The 19814-nt window shown below is 38.8% G+C and overlaps 3 protein-coding genes across 3 annotated transcripts; all 3 read right to left on the bottom strand.

Annotated features, from left to right (window-relative positions):
• Positions 1-408: 408 nt before the first annotated feature.
• On the bottom strand, positions 409-2534 carry MELLADRAFT_86433 (uncharacterized protein; the record flags this gene model as incomplete). The annotated part of the gene is made up of 9 exons (XM_007409975.1): positions 409-938; positions 1004-1056; positions 1141-1221; positions 1305-1669; positions 1745-2042; positions 2113-2179; positions 2288-2324; positions 2387-2411; positions 2506-2534. The coding sequence occupies 9 exons, from the start codon at positions 2532-2534 to the stop codon at positions 409-411; spliced, it is 1485 nt and encodes a 494-aa protein (XP_007410037.1).
• A 223-nt stretch (positions 2535-2757) lies between these two features.
• On the bottom strand, positions 2758-4464 carry MELLADRAFT_63204 (uncharacterized protein; the record flags this gene model as incomplete). Its single annotated transcript, XM_007409974.1, has 6 exons — positions 2758-2847; positions 2972-3101; positions 3195-3416; positions 3879-4028; positions 4257-4264; positions 4414-4464. The coding sequence occupies 6 exons, from the start codon at positions 4462-4464 to the stop codon at positions 2758-2760; spliced, it is 651 nt and encodes a 216-aa protein (XP_007410036.1).
• An 11228-nt stretch (positions 4465-15692) lies between these two features.
• On the bottom strand, positions 15693-18266 carry MELLADRAFT_63203 (uncharacterized protein; the record flags this gene model as incomplete). Its single annotated transcript, XM_007409973.1, has 1 exon — positions 15693-18266. The coding sequence occupies one exon, from the start codon at positions 18264-18266 to the stop codon at positions 15693-15695; it is 2574 nt and encodes an 857-aa protein (XP_007410035.1).
• Between the last annotated feature and the right edge of the window lie 1548 nt (positions 18267-19814).

Raw genomic sequence — 19814 nt, 5'->3', positions numbered from 1 at the left:
GAGAAAAAATGAAGAGAAGGATATTTGATAAAGTGAATGAAGTGCTGTACAACTCTATCTGTTACAAAGCTCAAACAAACCGCAAAAATCGAGCAAATTCGTGATAAGTTTTTTGGGGGGTTAAGCTTGACTTGTTGTACAAGATGTAAATTCAAGACAGTAGGAATCGGATTCTGGTGGGCTGAGATTCCAAGCTTGGAATATTGTTTATAAGATATTTGATGTGTAAAGTTCTTTTTTTCCCTATGAAGAATAATCATTGCATCTATGTATCGTATCTATAACCCGTGAAGCACCAGTGATTCAAACAGATTTATCTGTTAAATAAACTAATCCTTTTGAAAAGGATCTATGTACAATATATATGAAAAATGAAAAATGATACCTTGTTTAGAAAGAAAGAAAAACCTAATTGATTGAACGTTTTTGAAGAATAATTATAGCTACAAAGACTAAGATAATGATAGTGAAGGGAGTTATAAATACATAAGCAATCAAAAGAGTTTTAGAAATCAATCTTTGGAATCTAAGACTAAATTCTTTTTGATGTTGATAAGATAATGAACCGATTGGAAATTTATTTGAATTAGTCATTTGAACTAATGTTATAGCAGGTGGCGATCCAACTAATAATAACATCACTAGTAAGAAACAAGGATCATTGATTGGATCTGGGTAGGTAGCTGAGCTATCTGAGGGATATGAAAGAGCAGCAGTGACTGCATAAAGAATCGGTACTACTATCAGAGGAGTTAAGAAATGCCGAGCTGAGATTCCTACGAGCATCGTATCACGTTCAGCAGGTGGTCCTAATCCTTGAATGATCTTGTTCCAACGCCCCTTGACGACTTTCTTCTCTGATTCTATTTGTTCATCTGATTCATCAGATTCGCCTGGAGTCTGTGATGACTCGGGCTTAGGGTTGTGAAAGTAGGCGCCTAGAATAATGTATTAGCAGAACTCTTGTATTTTCTCCCCTGATTACATAGAAGATTAGACTAACCCAAAACTACCATTGTTAGAGGCACTGAGACGTCTGCTGCAAACTGCAAGCCACTAAGATGATTGATATGGACGTGCGAAATGCATACATTAGACCGTGATGAATCAGCAGAGGAGTTGAAAAGGGAATCAGCATACCCTTCAAGAGGCTTTATGCTCCTGATAAAACCCTGCACTTTTGGAATGATTACTACGAGAAATGCAGCGATGGATGCATACCTACGTATTACGACCATAAAAGATGTCTTAGGTTCCTTGTGGTTTATACTTTTTCTCTCACCGAGCTGAGTGGAGAAACTTACAAGGTGGGGTTCATGAACCGATGCAAAGCTTTGAGAAAATTGTGAAGCCTTGTCAATACCCTTTTCCAAAGTGTGGGCTTAATCCTACCCTCTCCATGTTGTATCATCATCAGATCAGGACAGTCTTCTACTCGAGGAGACTCGTCAGCATGTTCGGATGGGTGTTTATCGTGTGTTTCGTCTGCTGTTGGAGTTGAAGGAATTTCTTTCTTAGAACTCCAAAACTTCCGTTTGTTCTGCTTTTGAGCTTTATCTTGCTCGTCTTCTGGTTTTGGAGCTGAAAGAAGACGGACACCATAACTCCATCGGAGAACTAAACCGAGTGTACTATAAAGTACGAGGTACGCTGTAGACCTCGCGGATTGCTAGAAATCATTAAACGATGTCAAAAGGTCGATACCCCAAAAGCTCGGTTTCGACAAAATGATTGAAAATCGCACCTGCAATTTCGTATCATCTTCGCTCCACTGAAATATATTTTTTGGACCGGAGTTGTCTAGTAGGCTCATTGTTAGAGCTATGGGTAATGAGTTCGAATTCATAAACATAGCAACAGCCATTGTGAACCTTCGATCGGATGGACTGAGACGTAGGAGTAGGCCTAGCAAGTAAGCTAAAGCAGCGGACACAATGGTAACTACTGCAAAGCTTATGATGACTACATAAAGCTCTACGATCTGAGAGGCTTTCAGCTGAAAAGCTATTTTCGTGAAGATGAAAGCGGGAGTAAAGAAAACGCTGAGGATGACATGGACGGTATAACATTAAGTTTCAAAAGCTTCTATGAATGGATGAATGAGTAACGCACTTGTTGGCTTCGTTGAAACTTGTTCTGCATTTTGGAGTGATAATCTTCTTGCGAGCCAAGATGTAACCTGCGATCTGTCAATTTTCATGTGCCGATCCGCCGAACAATCCAGTTCAACCCGAGAGCGCGGTAAAACAAAGCAAGGTTCACGGATCGTAGAGTTTGACAAACTTACGGACAAGAAGGATACCTGTACATTCAAGCCAAACAGTCTATCCGAATCAGACAAAAATCCAAGAAAAGACATGCACAAGAACCTTTGTCAATTACTGACCTGTGCGATACTTCCTACTACCGTTCTGTTAAAGCAAAATATAAAGATAGAATCAGAAAAATGCAACAGGATTTTAAAGAGAGGAGGAATAGCAAAAAGAGAAAGTGCGGCGAATTTACTTGAGAATAGACCATACATTTGTGTGCATTGTCAATGTAGAAGAAAATATGAGATTGCAAATATCTTTGGAAATGTTTAGGAAAGCTAAAATTCACAACCAGGACAAGGAATGAGGAACACGGGAGGATCCTTTCGTTGGAGCCTTTAAACATGTCAACGAGGATCGCATTCTCAAGGTGCACAGGTAACGATCAACTCAGCAGGTCGCGAGGCGACAGCGTGGGGCTTTGCTAAGTTCAAGGTAACAAAAACTATAACAAAATTTTGTCGATGAAGTGAACTTCGGCAGCCTTGGCGATGACTCTTGGCGTGGCCTTCATATCGAACCATGATGTGCAAACCTGTGAAAACGGTTGCATCTGAACAAATATATCTTGCGACACCAAAGGAGAACGGCGTGAAACTCAAAGAAAAGGCATTGTAAACCGTTTACACAGTCAACTTCAACTTCAACACAAAGCTTACTCGTTTTCTTTCGTCGAACTCTGGAGGCAATTTTACATCAAGGTCTTTGAGGGCCGCCGTATATTGGCTTTGTACCCTGGTTCTGTTCAGCGGTCCCGGTCGGCGACGGACAGGCGCCACGATTTCCACCCTGTAAAATGCCTATCTCGAGTCTCGACATTCAAGAAGAAAGACTAGGACCCTAACTTTTCCACCTCATGGAAGATGAGTATGTATTTCACACCATTGGCGCTTCGAGTCACTAGGTTCATCTTCTGTGCTGGACCGATTCGGAACTCCTGCTTCAGGATTTCGCTCGGAGTTCCGTTTCGCTCGCTGCGGAATCCTCTCTACGGTGAACGCGGCGGGTGGGTGCAAGCTTTCCTTGGCATCTTTTTGTTTGTAAATTTTATTGCGCGCGGCTCCAAGGGTCGTCACATCACTTATCAAGTTATCACCCTTGATGCTGAGCACCAGTAGCTTTTTTGGTTGTAACTTTATGCATGCGTGACCCATCAATCATATCATCTTTCGGTCTCAACATTTTTGTAAAGACGCCCAAATAAATTTTCTATGCGAAAAATCTTTGTCGACAGAGCTCATAACTGTTCTGTTCATTGCCAATTCAATATTTGGTTGAAACAATCTTATCAACCCAGAGAAGTACAACGTGACAAAAAACCAGCAAGGTGTAGAACCCAAATGAAAATTGAAGAATTCCTACAGACACCTTCGAAAAGTATGATAGATCTTTCTCACAAAGATTCAAGTTGATGTTGAGGAAAACGCTTTGAGAGCCGCCTGTATAAATATATTTCCTTTGAACCAGTTTGCACCCTAATTCTATCATTGATACCTGTTGGCACGGACGGCCAAGAAGATTACACAATCTACATATTCACCCAGGCAATCAAGCACCCTAACAGACCCCAACTTTTCTGCGTCTGTATGTGAACTACGTTTTTCATACCATGTCCATTGACATTTGAGTTTCCGTCCGTAAGGTGTAGTGGCTTTCTTTGATGGACCGATGCGGAGGGCACGGCTCAAGATTACGCTCAGAGTTTCGATTAGCTGTCTGCACGATGCAGATCAAGGTGAACTGATTATTGTTGCAACGTTTGATGATGACTTTCAATTTTATCCTTGGCGTCCTTGTTGGTTTGATAGTCGATGGGGAAACGACTCCAAAGGTCTTTCACATCAGCTATTGGATTCGATTTTGTCTTCCACTAGCTCTCTATGTGGGTTCACGTCATATAATGTAAGGCAAAGCATATATGGCTTTTGCGTTATCCTTGCTTACCTTGAGAGCTAAAGTGAAGCAATAAGTTCATTGGGACAGAAGAACGTGTCGCGTGAAAATCAAATTTGGTCGGTTAATTCCTTCCATATAAAGTGGCCCGGGACTTGAAAAATTTGATCACGATATAATGAATTATTAAAACTATGTATGTACATACCTTCATTCTGCTTTCAAGACTCCCACATATGGACATTGGAGCATTGGTCATCTCGGAATGGATCGATATTGTGGAATGGGAAAGTCGGAATCGTACAATTACATGTGAACCCGTAAGTGACGGGTCGGTTTTTTCCCCTATGACATCATAGTTGTTGATCACTTTTGTTCTCAACTTTCCCACAGCATCCACCTTCGTCGAAAGTCTATCCATCTTCAACTCACGTTTTTTAATCCTTTTCATTTACTTTAAATCAGGATATTTCGCCCCACCTTCCCATCTCCCTATACGAGTGGTAGTATTAGTATTCTTAGCTTTAGGTTTATTTCATAAAGATTAGGCATTGGTCACATTTTTATTCTTCATCCTCATGTCTTCTAGGTTTTTTATAGTGGGCATATTTTCATTAAGCTAGTTAGTACAGTTAATCCAGTTTCCGGGTTATGTTATGGTATCATGTGATTTTTATTCTTTAGAGCATCCACAGGGAAGAGGTTTGGGCAATCGTAGGATCTTAGAAATCAGACGAGGGTTTTTTACTGCTAAACGCTGGACGACCCCGGAGGGCCTGAGCAGAATTGCAGTGTGAGGACTAAACCAGAGACCCGAGGGGTGGATTAAACACTACAAAAAATATAATATCACTCTACAACACACTAAGGGTGGGATGGTGGGTGGCAAAAATCTAGACTAAACTTGAGATAAAGTATAAGAGGTTTTTGTTGATGAAGATGATGGATGAACCCAATAAAGACAAAAAGAGTAATGAGGAAAGAGTAAGTTGTAAAAAGCGTGAAATGAAATTTAACAACAATTAACTTGAAAACCATTACAATAAGCTCTTCACCATACATCATACAAATTTTGAAAAAGATGATGGAATGAAAACACGAGGAAGTCTGTCATATTTCACTATCACTACTAAGCCACTTTACCTATTCCCTTAAGTTGAAACATGTTCCAACTCACAATGGTTGGGCCCCAAATCAAGGCCCCAAATTGACCAAACCCAATTTTAGTGGGGCACTAAACCACTCGGGATGCAGTGGTGCGGGCTCCAAATTGGTGAAGAGTATGGGTTACACATACTCTGAGGCGTATTATAGGTGTGTTTACACATGTGAAGTATGGGGTTTGGCGAGTGTGGCAATTTGGGGCTTGCCGCTATTGTTGTCAAATTTGACAACCAAGGGTCAAAATTTGGAGTCAGCCCCAAATATATTTAGCAATAAGGCCCGCCACGGCAGCAAAAATCTGGGGCCCTATTGCTCTATTTGGCAGTAGCCCCAATTTGGGGGTCGCCACTGTGAATGCTCTCAGTTTGTATCTTTGTAGCAATTTAGTTTCAGACTTGTGTAATTGTCAGGATTGTGTTGAGACCGCTTTAACAAGTCACATTTCTTGACAAACCAAATCAAAACATATAAAAATGTTTTGGAAAATTAGGGGGTTTCAAGTCCAAAGTTTTACGGTATTTTGCAGTACAACAAGTTGTTCAAGACCGTAAAATTTCACATAAATTTTAAAAACTTCTCTGTTTCATGAGAATTTTCACAAAAATATCCTGACTTGAAACCCCTTGGTATTCCATGGAGCCAACTTTCAGATCAATACATATAAATGTGATATCTGATGACAATATGCAACATCAAAATGGGAATATTGGACAACAGTTTGTTGTCTCAATCATTCATGTATTGGCCAAAATATGAAGGTGGATTTTTAGTAGCTGGGGTTGTAACATCTCTTGCTGTGAACAGAAGATAGTTCTCAATGGCAGTCCATATGGCACAAATCCCAAATCAGATTCTTATCCCCACCAGCCTTCAACACACCAGAATAAAGTCTTCTACTTTTAATCATTTCTAAGGTGTGCAGTGAATTTTCTTCATGATTGAAAATTTACACCAGGTGAATATACAAATGAGTCTGTGTAGTGTTTTCCTTCTTTGGAAAGAGACACTCGATTGCATGGCTATGATTTTTTTTATCTTCAAACACTTATAATAGATGATAATGTTACTCACTGCAATTGGATTAGACTATTTATCCAAATCTTGTCTTTTGCTTTTGTGTCTAGATCTCAGTGAGCTTTTACTGATTTGAACTTTTCTCTTTCTCCACTTCAAGAGCATATACCAAAAAAACTTTGATTGGCTATCATTTCTTTTGTGATTTAGAAATGTATACAGGATCTTGCAGGTAGAATCGTCTTCACTCACATCCCATATTGATGAATATTCTGGTATGAATGACCTCATCAAATATGAAAACCCAAGGCTCAATCTGCATATTGTATCTGGGCTTTCATCTTGGATATCCTCATCATCTTTTGAAATATTGCTTGACATGATTGGCTCAGAAGTGTGTGCATAGTCTTTATCATGTCCATTGGTTTTTGATTTAGCTATATATCCTCTTTTACCTTTCTTCCATATCTCTTCTGCTTTACTGTTCCAGTCTTTCCAAAAACTACCTACCCATGTGATTTGACTTTGATATTTCTGTTTCTGCATGTCTTTCTCCCATTCCCCAATGAAGCCACTGGTGAAACGATTACTGTAACGGGCCTTTGCAGAAAATATTGTGCGGTCAGAGTGTGGTTTTCCATGCACTACACGCAATGCATGTGCCACTGGATGCAGATAATTTCCTTGACCAAGGACTTTTGACTCTTCTTCCTCTCTTCCTTTTGATGAAGTCAAGTTGAGCTTGGGATTTGTAATTTGATGGAATATATCTGTAGTCCAAGCCAAAAAACTGGCAAGATTCTGAGGATGTATCCTTTCATGAGGTAACATAAACTTTTGATGGTAACCTGCAAAAATGATGGCAGCCAGTTTCATTGCCTTTTTTGATACCTGAGATTGAGGATCATGTGAAATCACATGATAAACAAAAGGGAGGAGAAGTTGCTCATTCCAAATATTTGTTGCTTCCTTCACTACCAATGTATCCATTCCATCTTGTAGATTATATATAATCTTACTCTGCAGTTTAAGAACACAATCTTTTGAAATATATGCAAGCTTTCTATCTGGTTCATGTGAGAAAAAATCAGGGATTGAGATGATGGGACTGTCCATCATTTTTGTTCTTTGTTGTACATCTTCAATCACTTTTAGGTCACTAGATGTCTCAACATTCTCTCTATCATGTTTTGACATCTCTTGATTCAGCTGTGGTATATCCTTGTGTACACACTCTAATATGTCTTCAGATTGATAATTGGAATCTAAGACTTGGTCTGGTAAGCTATTTGAGGGTTGTTTCTTCTGATAAAGATTTACATTATCTCTGTGGAGCTCTTCAGAGTATGAATGATCATGGTCCACACCAGAGCCGTCAGATGATGCTTTTTTATTCCAAATATATCTCAATTTACTGGATGAACCAATTGGTCTTTTTTTTGGAATATCATTACTTGACTTTTCTGTGTTGAAATCTACCCCTGCCTGTTTTTCAACCATGTTTTTGGAATGAACTATAGCCTTAATTGGTGACTCTATCATTTCCCTGTGATAAGATTCCAAATTCTGTCCAAAATCTTCAGCATGATCTAGGCCTTGGCTTTGGATTTCTTGGTGATTTGGAGGTTTTATTTGGCTTCCAATTTTGGGCCCTCCTTGGTAATCATCATTTGAGGGAAACTCTGACCATTGGGACACATCATGAGAGATCTGTGGCAAGATTGGTGACAGGATGGAGTCCATAGATGACCAAAACTCTTCATAGTCTGTCCTTGAGACTTTGGATGCTGCATCCTTTGTCCCAGTAATCATGTTTTGATATGTGACTGGAATCATGACCATCATGAGAAAGAGAATCAAGTTCCAAGGAGGAGGAGAATTTGATTTCTTGGACATGAAGACTCTTGATTCTTTCTAATATAAAGAAATATTGTGGTTTACTGTCAATGGAGGCTGATGTAGTATTGATGCAGATAGAAGCAGCTCAGGTGAATGTATTTTTCAGTGGCTGTCCTGTCACACATCACTGCAAAACTCTAAACTTCTCCTACAACCCATACCACCCTGAATGAAACAAAATCACCAATCTAGTATCAGTTTCCAATTATGTTTAAATGGAAATTAAGTGTGACAAGTTAGAAGTTTTTTTAATAATTCAATCTCTGGTTGCCAACAAAGACTTGCTTATTTGAAATCTAAAATCTGAATATATGATTGAGTAATGGAGAACACAAACTTAAACTTCAGAGTTAATTACTGTGCTCATGAAACATTCTTGTCAAGCAATTCCCAATCAGATTCCACTTTCAAATCCCAAAATCAACCACAATCTACTCCACCTGTGAGTATGTGCATTTGGATCTTGTAGCTCTACATGGTTTGGGACTACAGTGTTGTACTTCTACATTCAAATCCAGCCACCTGTTGTCCCTCTAGGCGTAAACTGTTAGTCTAAGAGGAGGGACAAGTGGTTTGGGGGGCCCTGGGCCTCTCTTGGGGCTCCATCTAAACCTCAGGGATCCATAGCCCTTTGATGATCTAGCAGATTCAAGAGAGGCTTGAGGGGGGATTCACACCAAATGCTGAGTACGGGTGTTGTCAGACCCTGGGTAGGTGGGCATATGTTGGAAAGTGAAATATATATCAAATGGATACTATGAGCTATGAGGTAGGAAACACGTACTCAGAAGCTGGAATCTTTTCCTGTATTGGAAACTCAAACTCCTCATGGGCTGAGAGAATAAGGGTTAAGTCCTTATATTCCTTGTATACTATCCTTGCCTGCTCATACTCCGCCCCATAGACAGTGGTTCAAACTGTACCCAAAACTCACATCAAAATAATGGCAGAGGTGTGGAATTGCTCACATTTGCTGTGACCAGGATCAATGTGAGGCTAGTGACAGTAACTGTCAAATCAATTATGTATAATTTCCTTGTTATTGACTTTCAGATCCTACTGCTTGAATTGTTTGGAGGGTTAGTTGTCCGGGTCTTGTCCAACTCTGACATTCTGAGAGCCAATTGAAATTGGAGACCCGCCTTTGTATTTTATCCATTCATAACTTTTCTTAGCCTCATTTTTGTCAGCATTTTGCTTTTGGATTCATCTCTGAGCATTGCTGATACATCCCTGTTTTATGGGAGTGTAGTGTGACTCAGCTTTTAACCTTCCATTGGCCAATGGTAGCCACCCCTTTTTTGGCCTCAAATGTAGGTTGCCTGGAATTCTTACTTGTATATATCCAGGCAGGGCTTTCAACTTTCCGCAAAAATTATATGTAATGCATGCACCTTGTGGTCTTGAAAAACAATAATGGTGCAGGAAAATCAACTTTGAAAACCCAAGGTCCAAGGATCTTATAAAAACTGATCAAGTCTTTAAAAAATCATTTTAGAAAATTTGAATGAATGAACTGAAAATGATTCAAGAATAGTGAATTTCAAGAAAATCCTATCATATCTCCACTTCCCCAAGATACTAAGCAAGAATTGTAGTCAGATTTTACTAGCCAATTTGGCAGTGGGAACCACCCTGTTGTTTTTCATACTTGCTGGTTGTTTCAGGTATTTTTAATGATATGAAAAGATATGCAAATCTATCCAAATGAGGGGCACAAGAAATTGAGGCACATAAATGAACAATAAATATTTCCAAGTCTTTATCAAGACCCATTATGACAAACAAGTTTTGACTACATAGTTTCAATGTCTACTCAATATCAACTCTCTTTATTCTTCTCTATCTGATTCCTTTCTTTCACCCTAACAATGTACATTGAAGATGTTGGGTTTTTGTAATCAAATCAGTAGTACTAAAGTATTCTTCCTTACAATTGAGCAGCTGTGGCTACACTTACAACAGTTTTAGGCTGAGCTCCAAAAATACAATTAATTTGTTTAGACAGAAGAATGTGTTGTATGGTCATCAACTTTGATTTGGTTTATTCCTTTTAAATAAATGGCTCAGGAATCAGAAAATATGATGACCAGACAATGTATTATTAAACCTATCTTGATTAATTCATTGTGGCTTCCACAGATGGTATTGGTCATCTCTGGATAAATTGAAGAGAACACATACAAATGCTATAAGATTTCTTGAAGAAGAGAAAAATGATGCTGATACAATGAATATCATTGGATATTCTTGAGACTGTGGCTTGTTTGTATTGACTATATGCTCAACAGGTCTCTTTAATTCAAGTTGATTTCACAATATTCATATCAATCAAGCCAAATCAAAACACAAAAGCACAGTTTGCAAGATTATTCCATATAATTTACTCCTGACTCAATGTCAATCTGATACATGATAAAAAGATGCAATATCAAAATGTAAACAGTTGACAAAAGTTAATATTGGCCCATATATGAAGATAGATTTGTACCAATAAGCCAAATTTATTACATCACTTGGCTGGCACAGAACATGGATTGAAATGATATTTGATAAGCCACAAATTTTAGAAAAAAAAATCAGCCTTCAAGACATGAGAGGAAAGTATTTGTCTTCTTCCAATTTGGATTGTTTCCAAGGTACACAGTGATCTTGTTCCTGCCAATGAATTTACAACAGGTTATAGAAAGGAGCCTGTCTAAACAATTCTGTTTTGCTAAGATACACATGATTGTACTCAAATGAATCTTTGGGTATTTAGCTCATAATGTTATTTACTGAAGTCAGGCTAGACTATTTCTCCAACTTTTGCTTTTTGTAGTTCTGTCTGAAGATCCGTAATCTTTTACTGTTTTTCACTTTTGTTTTCCTATTCCTTGATAGACTATTCCAAAAAGTCTTTGATCCCCTGCTGTTTCTTTTTTGATTTAGAAATGCATACAGGATCTTGCAGGTAGAATCTTCTTTACTCACATTCCATATTGATGCATATTCTAGTATGAATGAGGTCATCAAATATGAAAACCCAAGGCTTAATTTGTATATTGTGTCTGGAATTTCATCTCGGATATCCTCATCATGTTTTGAAATATTGCTTGACATGATTGGCTCAGAAGTGTGTATATATCCTTTATCATGTCCATTGTTTTTTGGTTTAGCTATGAATCCTCTTTTCCCTTTCTTCCATATCTCTTCTGCTTTACTGTTCCAGTCTTTCCAAAGACTACCTACCAATGTGACATGGCTTGGATCTTTCTGTTTCTGCATGTCTTTCTCCCATTCCTCAATGAAGCCACTGGTGAAACGTTTACTGTGACTGGACTTTGCAGAAAATATTGCACGGTCACAGTTTGGTTTTCCATGCACTACACGCAATGCACGTGCCACTGGATGCAGATAATTTGTTTGACCAAGAACTTTTGCATCTTCTTCCTCTTTTTCTGTTGATGAAGTCATGGTGAGTCTGGGATTTGTAATTTGATAGAATATATCTGTAGTCCAAGCCAAAAAGCTGGCAAGATTCTGATGATGTATCTTTTCATCATGAGGTAACATAAACTTTTGATGGTAATCTGCAAAAATGATGGCAGCCAGTCTCATTGCCTTTTTTGATATCTGAGAATGCGGACCATGTGAAATCACATGATAAACAAAAGGGAGGAGAAGTTGCTCATTCCAAACATTTTTTGCTTCTTTCACTACCAATTTATCCATTCCATCTTGTAGATTACATATAATCTTACTCTGCAGTTTAAGAACACGATCTTTTGAAATATATGCAAGCTTTCTATCTGGTTCATGAGAGAAAAAATCAGGGATTGAGATGATGGGACTGTCCATTATTTTTGTTCCTTGTTGTACATCATCACTCATTCTTAGGTCACTAGAACTCTCAACATTCTCTATCACATGATTTGACATCTCTTTATTTGGCTGTGATATATCCATGTGTACACACTCTGATGTGTGTTCAGATTGTTCATAAGTTGACTCTAAACCTTGTGCTGATAGGCTATTTGAGGGGTTTTCCTTCTGATAAGTATTTACATTATCTCTATGGAGCTCTTGAGAGGATGAATGATCAGGTTCCAAGATAGAGCCTTCAGATGATGCTTTTTTATTCCAACTATATTTCAAATGACTGGATGAACACATTGATTTTCTCTTTGGAACAACATTACTTGACTTTTCTGTGTTGAAAGCCACCCCTGAATGTTTGTCAACCATGTTTTCAGAATGACTTGTAGCCTTGACTGGTGACTCTATCATTTCCTTGTGATAAGTTTCCAAATCTTGTAAAAAATCTTCAGCATGATCATCATCTAGGCTTTGAATTTCTGGGTGATTTGCAATTTCCTTTTGTTTTCCAATTCTGAGTCCTTCCTGGTAATTATCATTTGAGGGGAGCTCTGACCATTGTGACACATAGTGCGAGATCTCTGGCAAGATTGGTGTTAGGATGGAGTCCATTGATGACCAAAAATCCTCATAGTCTGTCCTTGAGACTTCAGATGCTGCATCCTTTGTCCCAGTAATTATGTTTTGGTATGTGACTGGAATCAAGATCATCATGAGAAAGATAATCAAGTTCAAAGGAGAAGAAAGATGAGGTCTTGAGGGGTTCTTGGACATTATGACTCTTGATTCTTCCAAAGATAGAGAAATATTGAGGTTTATCGAGGTTTACTTTCAATAATGATTGATGTAGTGTTTGTGGTACTCAAAGTTGTCAAACTAAGAATCTCAAGTCAGTCGACATCTCTTGCTACAAATTGAAACCAAGTTTCAAACTAAATTAAACTCCATCAAGATACAGTATTATGGTCAGTTTCGACAAGAAACTACTGACACCGATGCTACATGAAGTAGCTTGAGATTCTCAGTTTTCAACTTTGTCTAACCCAATTGAAACAGGTACAAGAAACTTGTGTACTACAGAAATAACCCAACATATTCAATATCTTTTCAGGTGCTTTCATGGAAACGCTAGGGAAATATAACTGTCTCCTACTGGATATAACAATTTATGAAACAAAATAACCAATTCTGTATTAAATCTGTGCCAGATTTCTATTTCTGTTGTCTGTGAGTTGACTGCTTCAAAATTTGTAGGCATTTGTATTGAATACATTTTCATTACATTGATTTAACTTTGTATCCCCTAATTATTTAATCAGGTGCCATCATTACATTACATTTTCTCTTTTTGTCTTTTTGTGTTTCTCTTATACCCTGAACCTTTCTGCAGTCTTAGATTTGTTTTTCTTTGTCCAACTGTATCCTTCACACTCTTGTTATCAGATTCATCAGAAGTTTTTCTTTCTCTTTGATCTTATACAAAGTTTGGTTTGGGTTGTTTTCAGTCCAATACTCTGATCAAATGAGAATGGGTGATATAAGCAAACATGTTTTTTGGAACAATACAGTCAACTCTGTTCTTTCCCATACCATTTATGAACAGCCAACTCTGGGCCAAAAGGCAAAATTATACAAGGAAAAAAGTATAGGTTTGGTTAGAGTATGGTTTAAGACAAGTATGAGAAAGATCAGAGTGTATGTCCCAAACTTAACTAAGTCCCAAGACTGGACCTAACCACCAACTCCAGCAAGGGACTTACACCTGTGAAGGCAAGCTAAAATTACACAAAAAACATTTTATAAGGCCACCAGTTTTTGGTGAAAAGCCCCAACAGATCTGACACCAAAAAACCAACTCTAGGTTCAAGTCCCTGGCCAGAGTAGGTGGTTAAGTCCAGCATTGGGACATAGTCAAGTTTGGATCTGCAGTAGGTCCCACAGATATAAAATCTGAAATCATAACTTTTAAGATGAGTTAAATCAAATCAAGTATCATATGATCATACCCTCAGGTTTCCAATCTCTTTATGAAGACCATAGGGGTACACCAACCTGAAAACCCCAACTAAAAACCCATGGACAAAACCCATGACAGCCCAATTGTTTTTTGGGTTTTGTCCAACGGGAAAGCGGAATACCCATGGACAAAACCCAAAAAACAATCAGGTTGTCATGGGTTTTGTCCATGGGTTTTTAGGTCAGGTGTTCAAGTTTGTGTACCCCTAATGTACATAGTTGAATCTCACTCAGTGTGCAACACCCTGATGTGTTACATACTGACTAAGGCTTCTACTAGCATTTTTGCTCATATGTAAAGAAATGCAAGTCACTCAGTTTGGAGCAGGAGCCATATTTCTTGAAAAGGTTTCATCAATGGATTTTGAAGTCTTGTTGATTTCTGAAATCCTATGATGGTCAAGCTTACTCAATTTTGTCAACTCAAGCTGGTCCATCCCTTTTGTCAAGTCAAATCTTCAAAGATTCTTCTGTAAATCAAAGATTCACATACATCAAACCTCAACTCAAATCTTGACTCAACATACCCTCTCATCACCTCCCAAAATGATATTAAAGTAAATAAACGAAACAAAGTTTCAAAAACCCCATTTCTCAGAACCTCAAATCATTCAAACCACTCTCACTTTTTTTTCTTTTTTTTCAAAAAAAAACCAAAACCAAAAAAAAAATCAGTTACAGAAAAATAACTCTAAATCAAGACCAAAACCAGAAAAAGAAAAAAATCAACATATTTCACCAAAAGAACAAAAACAAAAGAAAACAAAACAAAAACAAAAACAATCCAAAAAGAAAGAAAAGATCAACAAAAAAAAATTGAATGAATATATGATCATCATTATTCATCAATTATATATATACCTAATTCAAAGCAAGAGATCAAAAGAAAATCAACCAGGACACACAAAAAAACTGACATTTTTTTTCTTGTTAGGAATTTGTTGGATAAAAGGAAAAAGGAAAGAGAAGAAAAACAAACAATTTGAATCTCAGTCTAAAATGAAGATGAAAAGAAAAAAAGGGTATTAACAAAAGGAAGAAGTAAAAACTAATTATAAAGATTTTAAAAGAAAAGAAAAAGTAAACACATTTCTAAACACCATCTGATTGAAAGGGGATATATATATTTTTTTGAAAAAAAAAACAATGGAACAAACACGAAAAAAACCAAACAGGAGCACAAAAAGGAGAGATCATATAAAAGATAGGTAAGCATATTGAATTTAAACTTTATTCATAATTATCTGTTCAATTTTTTAGTGATTTTTATATATATCATGAACCCTCAAAAAGTGATTAACTATTATTTTGGTTCTTAGCTTCTTTTGATTAAAAGTGATAGCATAGCGAAATCGGTCTTGAAATCGAAAAATCCTGAGCCATAGTCAGGGTATCGGGGTAGGCAAGGACAGTGACCTTGAGGGAGCCTATCACCAATTGGACTTGTGAGCTGAGTGAGAATAAAGAATGTCAGTGTGAATTCATAACGAGATCCGTAACAAAAAGCTCACCTAAATACCCATCCCAGAAATCGGTTTAAGCCGAAGCAGAGAGTTCTCGAGCAGAAGAATCGATCTCAAGAGACTTGATCCCTTCTTCAACCGAAGTGGTAGAGATCACCTCCACAACTTTAGCAGGTACAGGTGTCGATTTTGATTTTGGTGGTGTTGGTTTGATATTGATGGAAGCACCTCGAGCAGCGGCCAGAGCGAATGAAGCTCCTCCGATCACAGGTACTTTGCGTACATTTAATCCAGGTGAATCTTTTGTTGAAGTAGCATTAGTCGAATTTGAAACTTCACTTCCACCTGCTCCACTGTTTGAACTAGTTTCATCATCATTTGATCTTCTTTCTACTTTACAATCTGGTCCAACTGGTTTTTCATTGGTAGTAGGGGTTGAAGTTTTGGATCTTAACAAGGCTGGAAAATCTTCACCATTAGGGACTCGTTGAGTACGATGGCTCGGTGCAGTAACAAATTTGAGATGAGATGGTCGAGATGGTGCTGGAAAAGCCCTGTTGTTTTTGTGTGGAGGAAACTGATGACCAGGAAAATTGCCTTCCCTTCGTTGTTGAACTATATCATCAACCTTTTGCCTGATCGAATCGGATGAAGACGATTTTGATTCATTGGGCGAGATGCCTATTTCTTCATTACGTCCCACTTGCTCATCACCTTCACGCTTCTCCTTGGCCGATGCTGGTCCTGTTTTGTACTTCTTTTCCCATAATGCGTATCCTGGGATGGAACGAGAATCGAAGCATTCGGCCTTACGTATCATCTTAGCACCAAAACCTACTTCACTACCTAACACGCCATCTTTGGAAGGTGCATTTGGTCCGACATAGTTCAATCTGTACTCTTTAGCATCATCACCATTAGGCATAACATGAGCCCAGAGACACTCATCACCAAATCGACATCGATTCTCAGCAAAGAATGAGCAAGGTCCTCTTGGTCCGCGTTCATCGAGAGGCGTAACAGGTAAACTGTTGGCACCTCGAATAGGACCAGATGCAGATGAGGATGAGCATGGGTGGGCGGTGTGAGGGACAGGACCGTGCAGTTGTGATCTATGAGGACCAGGGTTGATACCATTGGTGTTAGGAGAGAGACGGGGGCGAAGTGGTCGACTACCTCCCCCACGACCTGCATGTCCTCTTCTGAAGTTACCGTTGTTACGTTGGAATCGAGGGAGCGGGCCCAAACGAGTAGGTTCAGTTGAACGACCGGCATTGGTCAGCGCGGAGGGAGGTCCAGATCCAGCAATGTAGGAGTTGTTAGTAGAGTGAGGGGCTGGATGAGAAGGGTAAGGTCCTGTGGATGGGGAGTATCCTTCCATGGGTCGCAGAGGGGGCTGGTTGCTTTCTTTTGAGGTTTTCATAAAGGGACGAAAGCCATCAGTGTCACGTTTGAATACCATCAGATAGTGTGAAATATACTCACCCATAGGATGACATGGCAATCCATCGTGGCTAGGTGGCAAGGGGAAGGGATTCTGTTGAGGATAGTATACTGGATCCTGTGGCGAGTGGGGGACAGGGAGTGGTGCTGGGCCGGAGGAGTTCTCGGGAACTACCGGAACCGGATGGGGGATCGGGTAACCATTGAAAGGTACATCACCCATTGGAGGTGCTTCGTAATAGCCTGAAGGACCATGTGGAGGCATGGGTCCATAGACGCCCTGAGGTGGGATAGAACCAGGGAAGGAGTAGTAGGCATTGGAATGGGCATTTACCGGAGTTCCAGGCGCGTAATCCATAGGTGGTGGGTTACCAGGCGAAAATCCGTAAGGCATTCCAAAAGATGGAGGGCCAGAAGGATGATAGTTTTCATGATCCGCTGGTAAGGGAGCAGATTGAGAATGGAAACCTTGAGGGTCAGTAGCTGACAATCCTGTCGTGGTCGTAGCTGAGGCCAAACTGTTGGGTGGAGGAATCGGTGCATTAAAGATAGGTTGATTGTTGGAAGGCATAGGACCGGAATCGCAATATCCATAGTACCGGTGTACTGCGGCTTCCTCGTAGCTTTGAGCTGGATGAGGTCGAAAAAAACCAGATGGTGACAATTCAGGATATGTTGAAGAGTCGATCGGGTTAGTACCATTCAAGCTTGCAGGTAACTGAGCCACAGAAGATGGGTCATGAGAAAATGCGCATGCATCGCCATATTTGCAGGATCCGATAGCAAAGAAACGACAGGGAGTGTTCTTGGCAATGTGTGGAGGTGGTAAAGATCTAGGTAGAGCTGGCGCATCAGAGGCTACAAAGTACGATCGAGACAGAATCAGCTGTCGATCAAGATCGATAAGATTGAATGAGATAGGAAAACACAAACTGGTATCTGTTACTGCCTTGGTTTGATCGAGCACTTCATTTAACACTGGAGCGCTGGTTGATGGTTGTGAATCATTTGCAACGTTGACTGAATTCAGAGAGTGATCGACAGGATGTATGCTAGGCGTATCCAAAGCAGGGCTTTGACTCGAATGATCGAGTTCCGCGGTAGTACGGTCCATTTGAATTTTAGCTTGAACCTTTAACTGTTCTATGGTATCAAGACCGGGGTCGTTGGCTTGTGGAATTTGACTGGCAAGATCGATGGCCATACTTTCGTCCAGGTTTGAGGTCTGAATGATTTGACGATTGATGATTGAATCAAGGATGATGATGAAAGATGGATTCAAAGATTTCGATATGTTGATGATAGACGATCAAACTGAGTGAAGAACTGGAAAAAATTAAAAAAAAGCAGAGACTTTGGTCAATAAATCATTCAACAGAGGTCAAGTAAAATTGAAAGAAAAAAAGGGGTCAAGAGGGTTCAAGGAGGTGGATGTATGCGCGATTAAATGCCCAAAAAAGAAAACCCACAATAAAATCAATAATGGAATAGAACGACAAATTGAAATGAAGCTATTAAAGTTGATTAAAGAAAAGAAGAAGAAAAAAAAAGGGTCAAGAAGAAATGAAGTTTAATTAGCAAAAAAGAAGAATGTGAATAAGAATTAAAGTAGAGAAGCAAACCAAATCAATCAATCAAGAGATGAGATAAGAAATTGAAAAGATAGACATACCAATATTATAGGAAAAAGAAGCAAAGGTCGTGAGGGTCGAAAAGAGGAATGGAATTTGTAATAGGAAGTTGAAAAAGATTAATTAATTCAAAGAGAAGGTTTTGATATGAAGAGAAGTTTGATTTTGAAAAAACTCCTAAAGACAGAAGAGAGAGAGAGAGGAAAGAGGAATGGGCTCCAGAAAAACCAAAAGACTGGGGCAAATTGAATTAAGAGTGAAAATTTTGTAAATCAGTGATAAATTTTCGGTGTGTGTGTGTGTACAGAGTGTAGGAGAATTGAATTGAATCAGAAAGAAAGAAATGAAACAACAAAAAACTTTCAATCGATTCCAGTTTTGGTGAGTAAAAACCAAATCTGTGACACTTGTGAGGCAAGACAAGCTTAAAAAAGATAGTTTTAGGGTGGAAGAAAGTGGTATTTTAACAACGTCCTGACGACTACTGATAGACTGTATAGGTTGTATTCTTGCGCAGTAAAGTCAGGGGACGAGGATCGATCCAAAATAAAAAGACTAATTTATGTAAGGTGCTTTTAAAGATGAATCTGAAGATGGACGTTTTAGAGTAGAGAGTAGAGAATTGAGATTTAGAGAATGGGAAAAAGAAAAAAGCTCAAAGTTCAAGGTAGTGGATGTGGGAAGTGGATGGATTGATGTCAATCAGGTAAAGAAGAAAAAGTGGTTTCAAGTCTTGGAGATAACAACCTTTACAAACCGAAAACCTCTCTTCAATGGATTTTGGTTAAAAAGCTCATTACCAATCCATGATCCCTTCCACTTGCATCAACTTTCAAACCCAGTGAATTTTTATCATTCTTTCCCTATCTCTCAGGGGTACCCGAGCATTATAAACCACTTCAAAACAATTCCTATAAACCAGTACAAGTATACAAAACCCAACACGCAACCACAAAACAATCAACAGTCTTCTCCAAAACCCGATATACGTTTATCAAGAAATGCTATGATATCAAGAACCTTTTGAATCCAATCAAGATTCAAGATCTTTCGAAATGAAAAATTAATGAGTTTGTTTGTTATCAATCAGTTCCTATTTTTAGTTTGTCCAAATCTCATCT

The sequence above is a fragment of the Melampsora larici-populina genome (genome assembly GCF_000204055.1).
Source record: "Melampsora larici-populina 98AG31 unplaced genomic scaffold MELLAscaffold_18, whole genome shotgun sequence".
NCBI classification, from domain to species: Eukaryota; Fungi; Basidiomycota; class Pucciniomycetes; order Pucciniales; family Melampsoraceae; genus Melampsora; species Melampsora laricis-populina.
The sequence above is the reverse complement of the archived record's forward strand: the minus strand, read 5'-3'. Positions and strand labels throughout refer to the sequence as shown.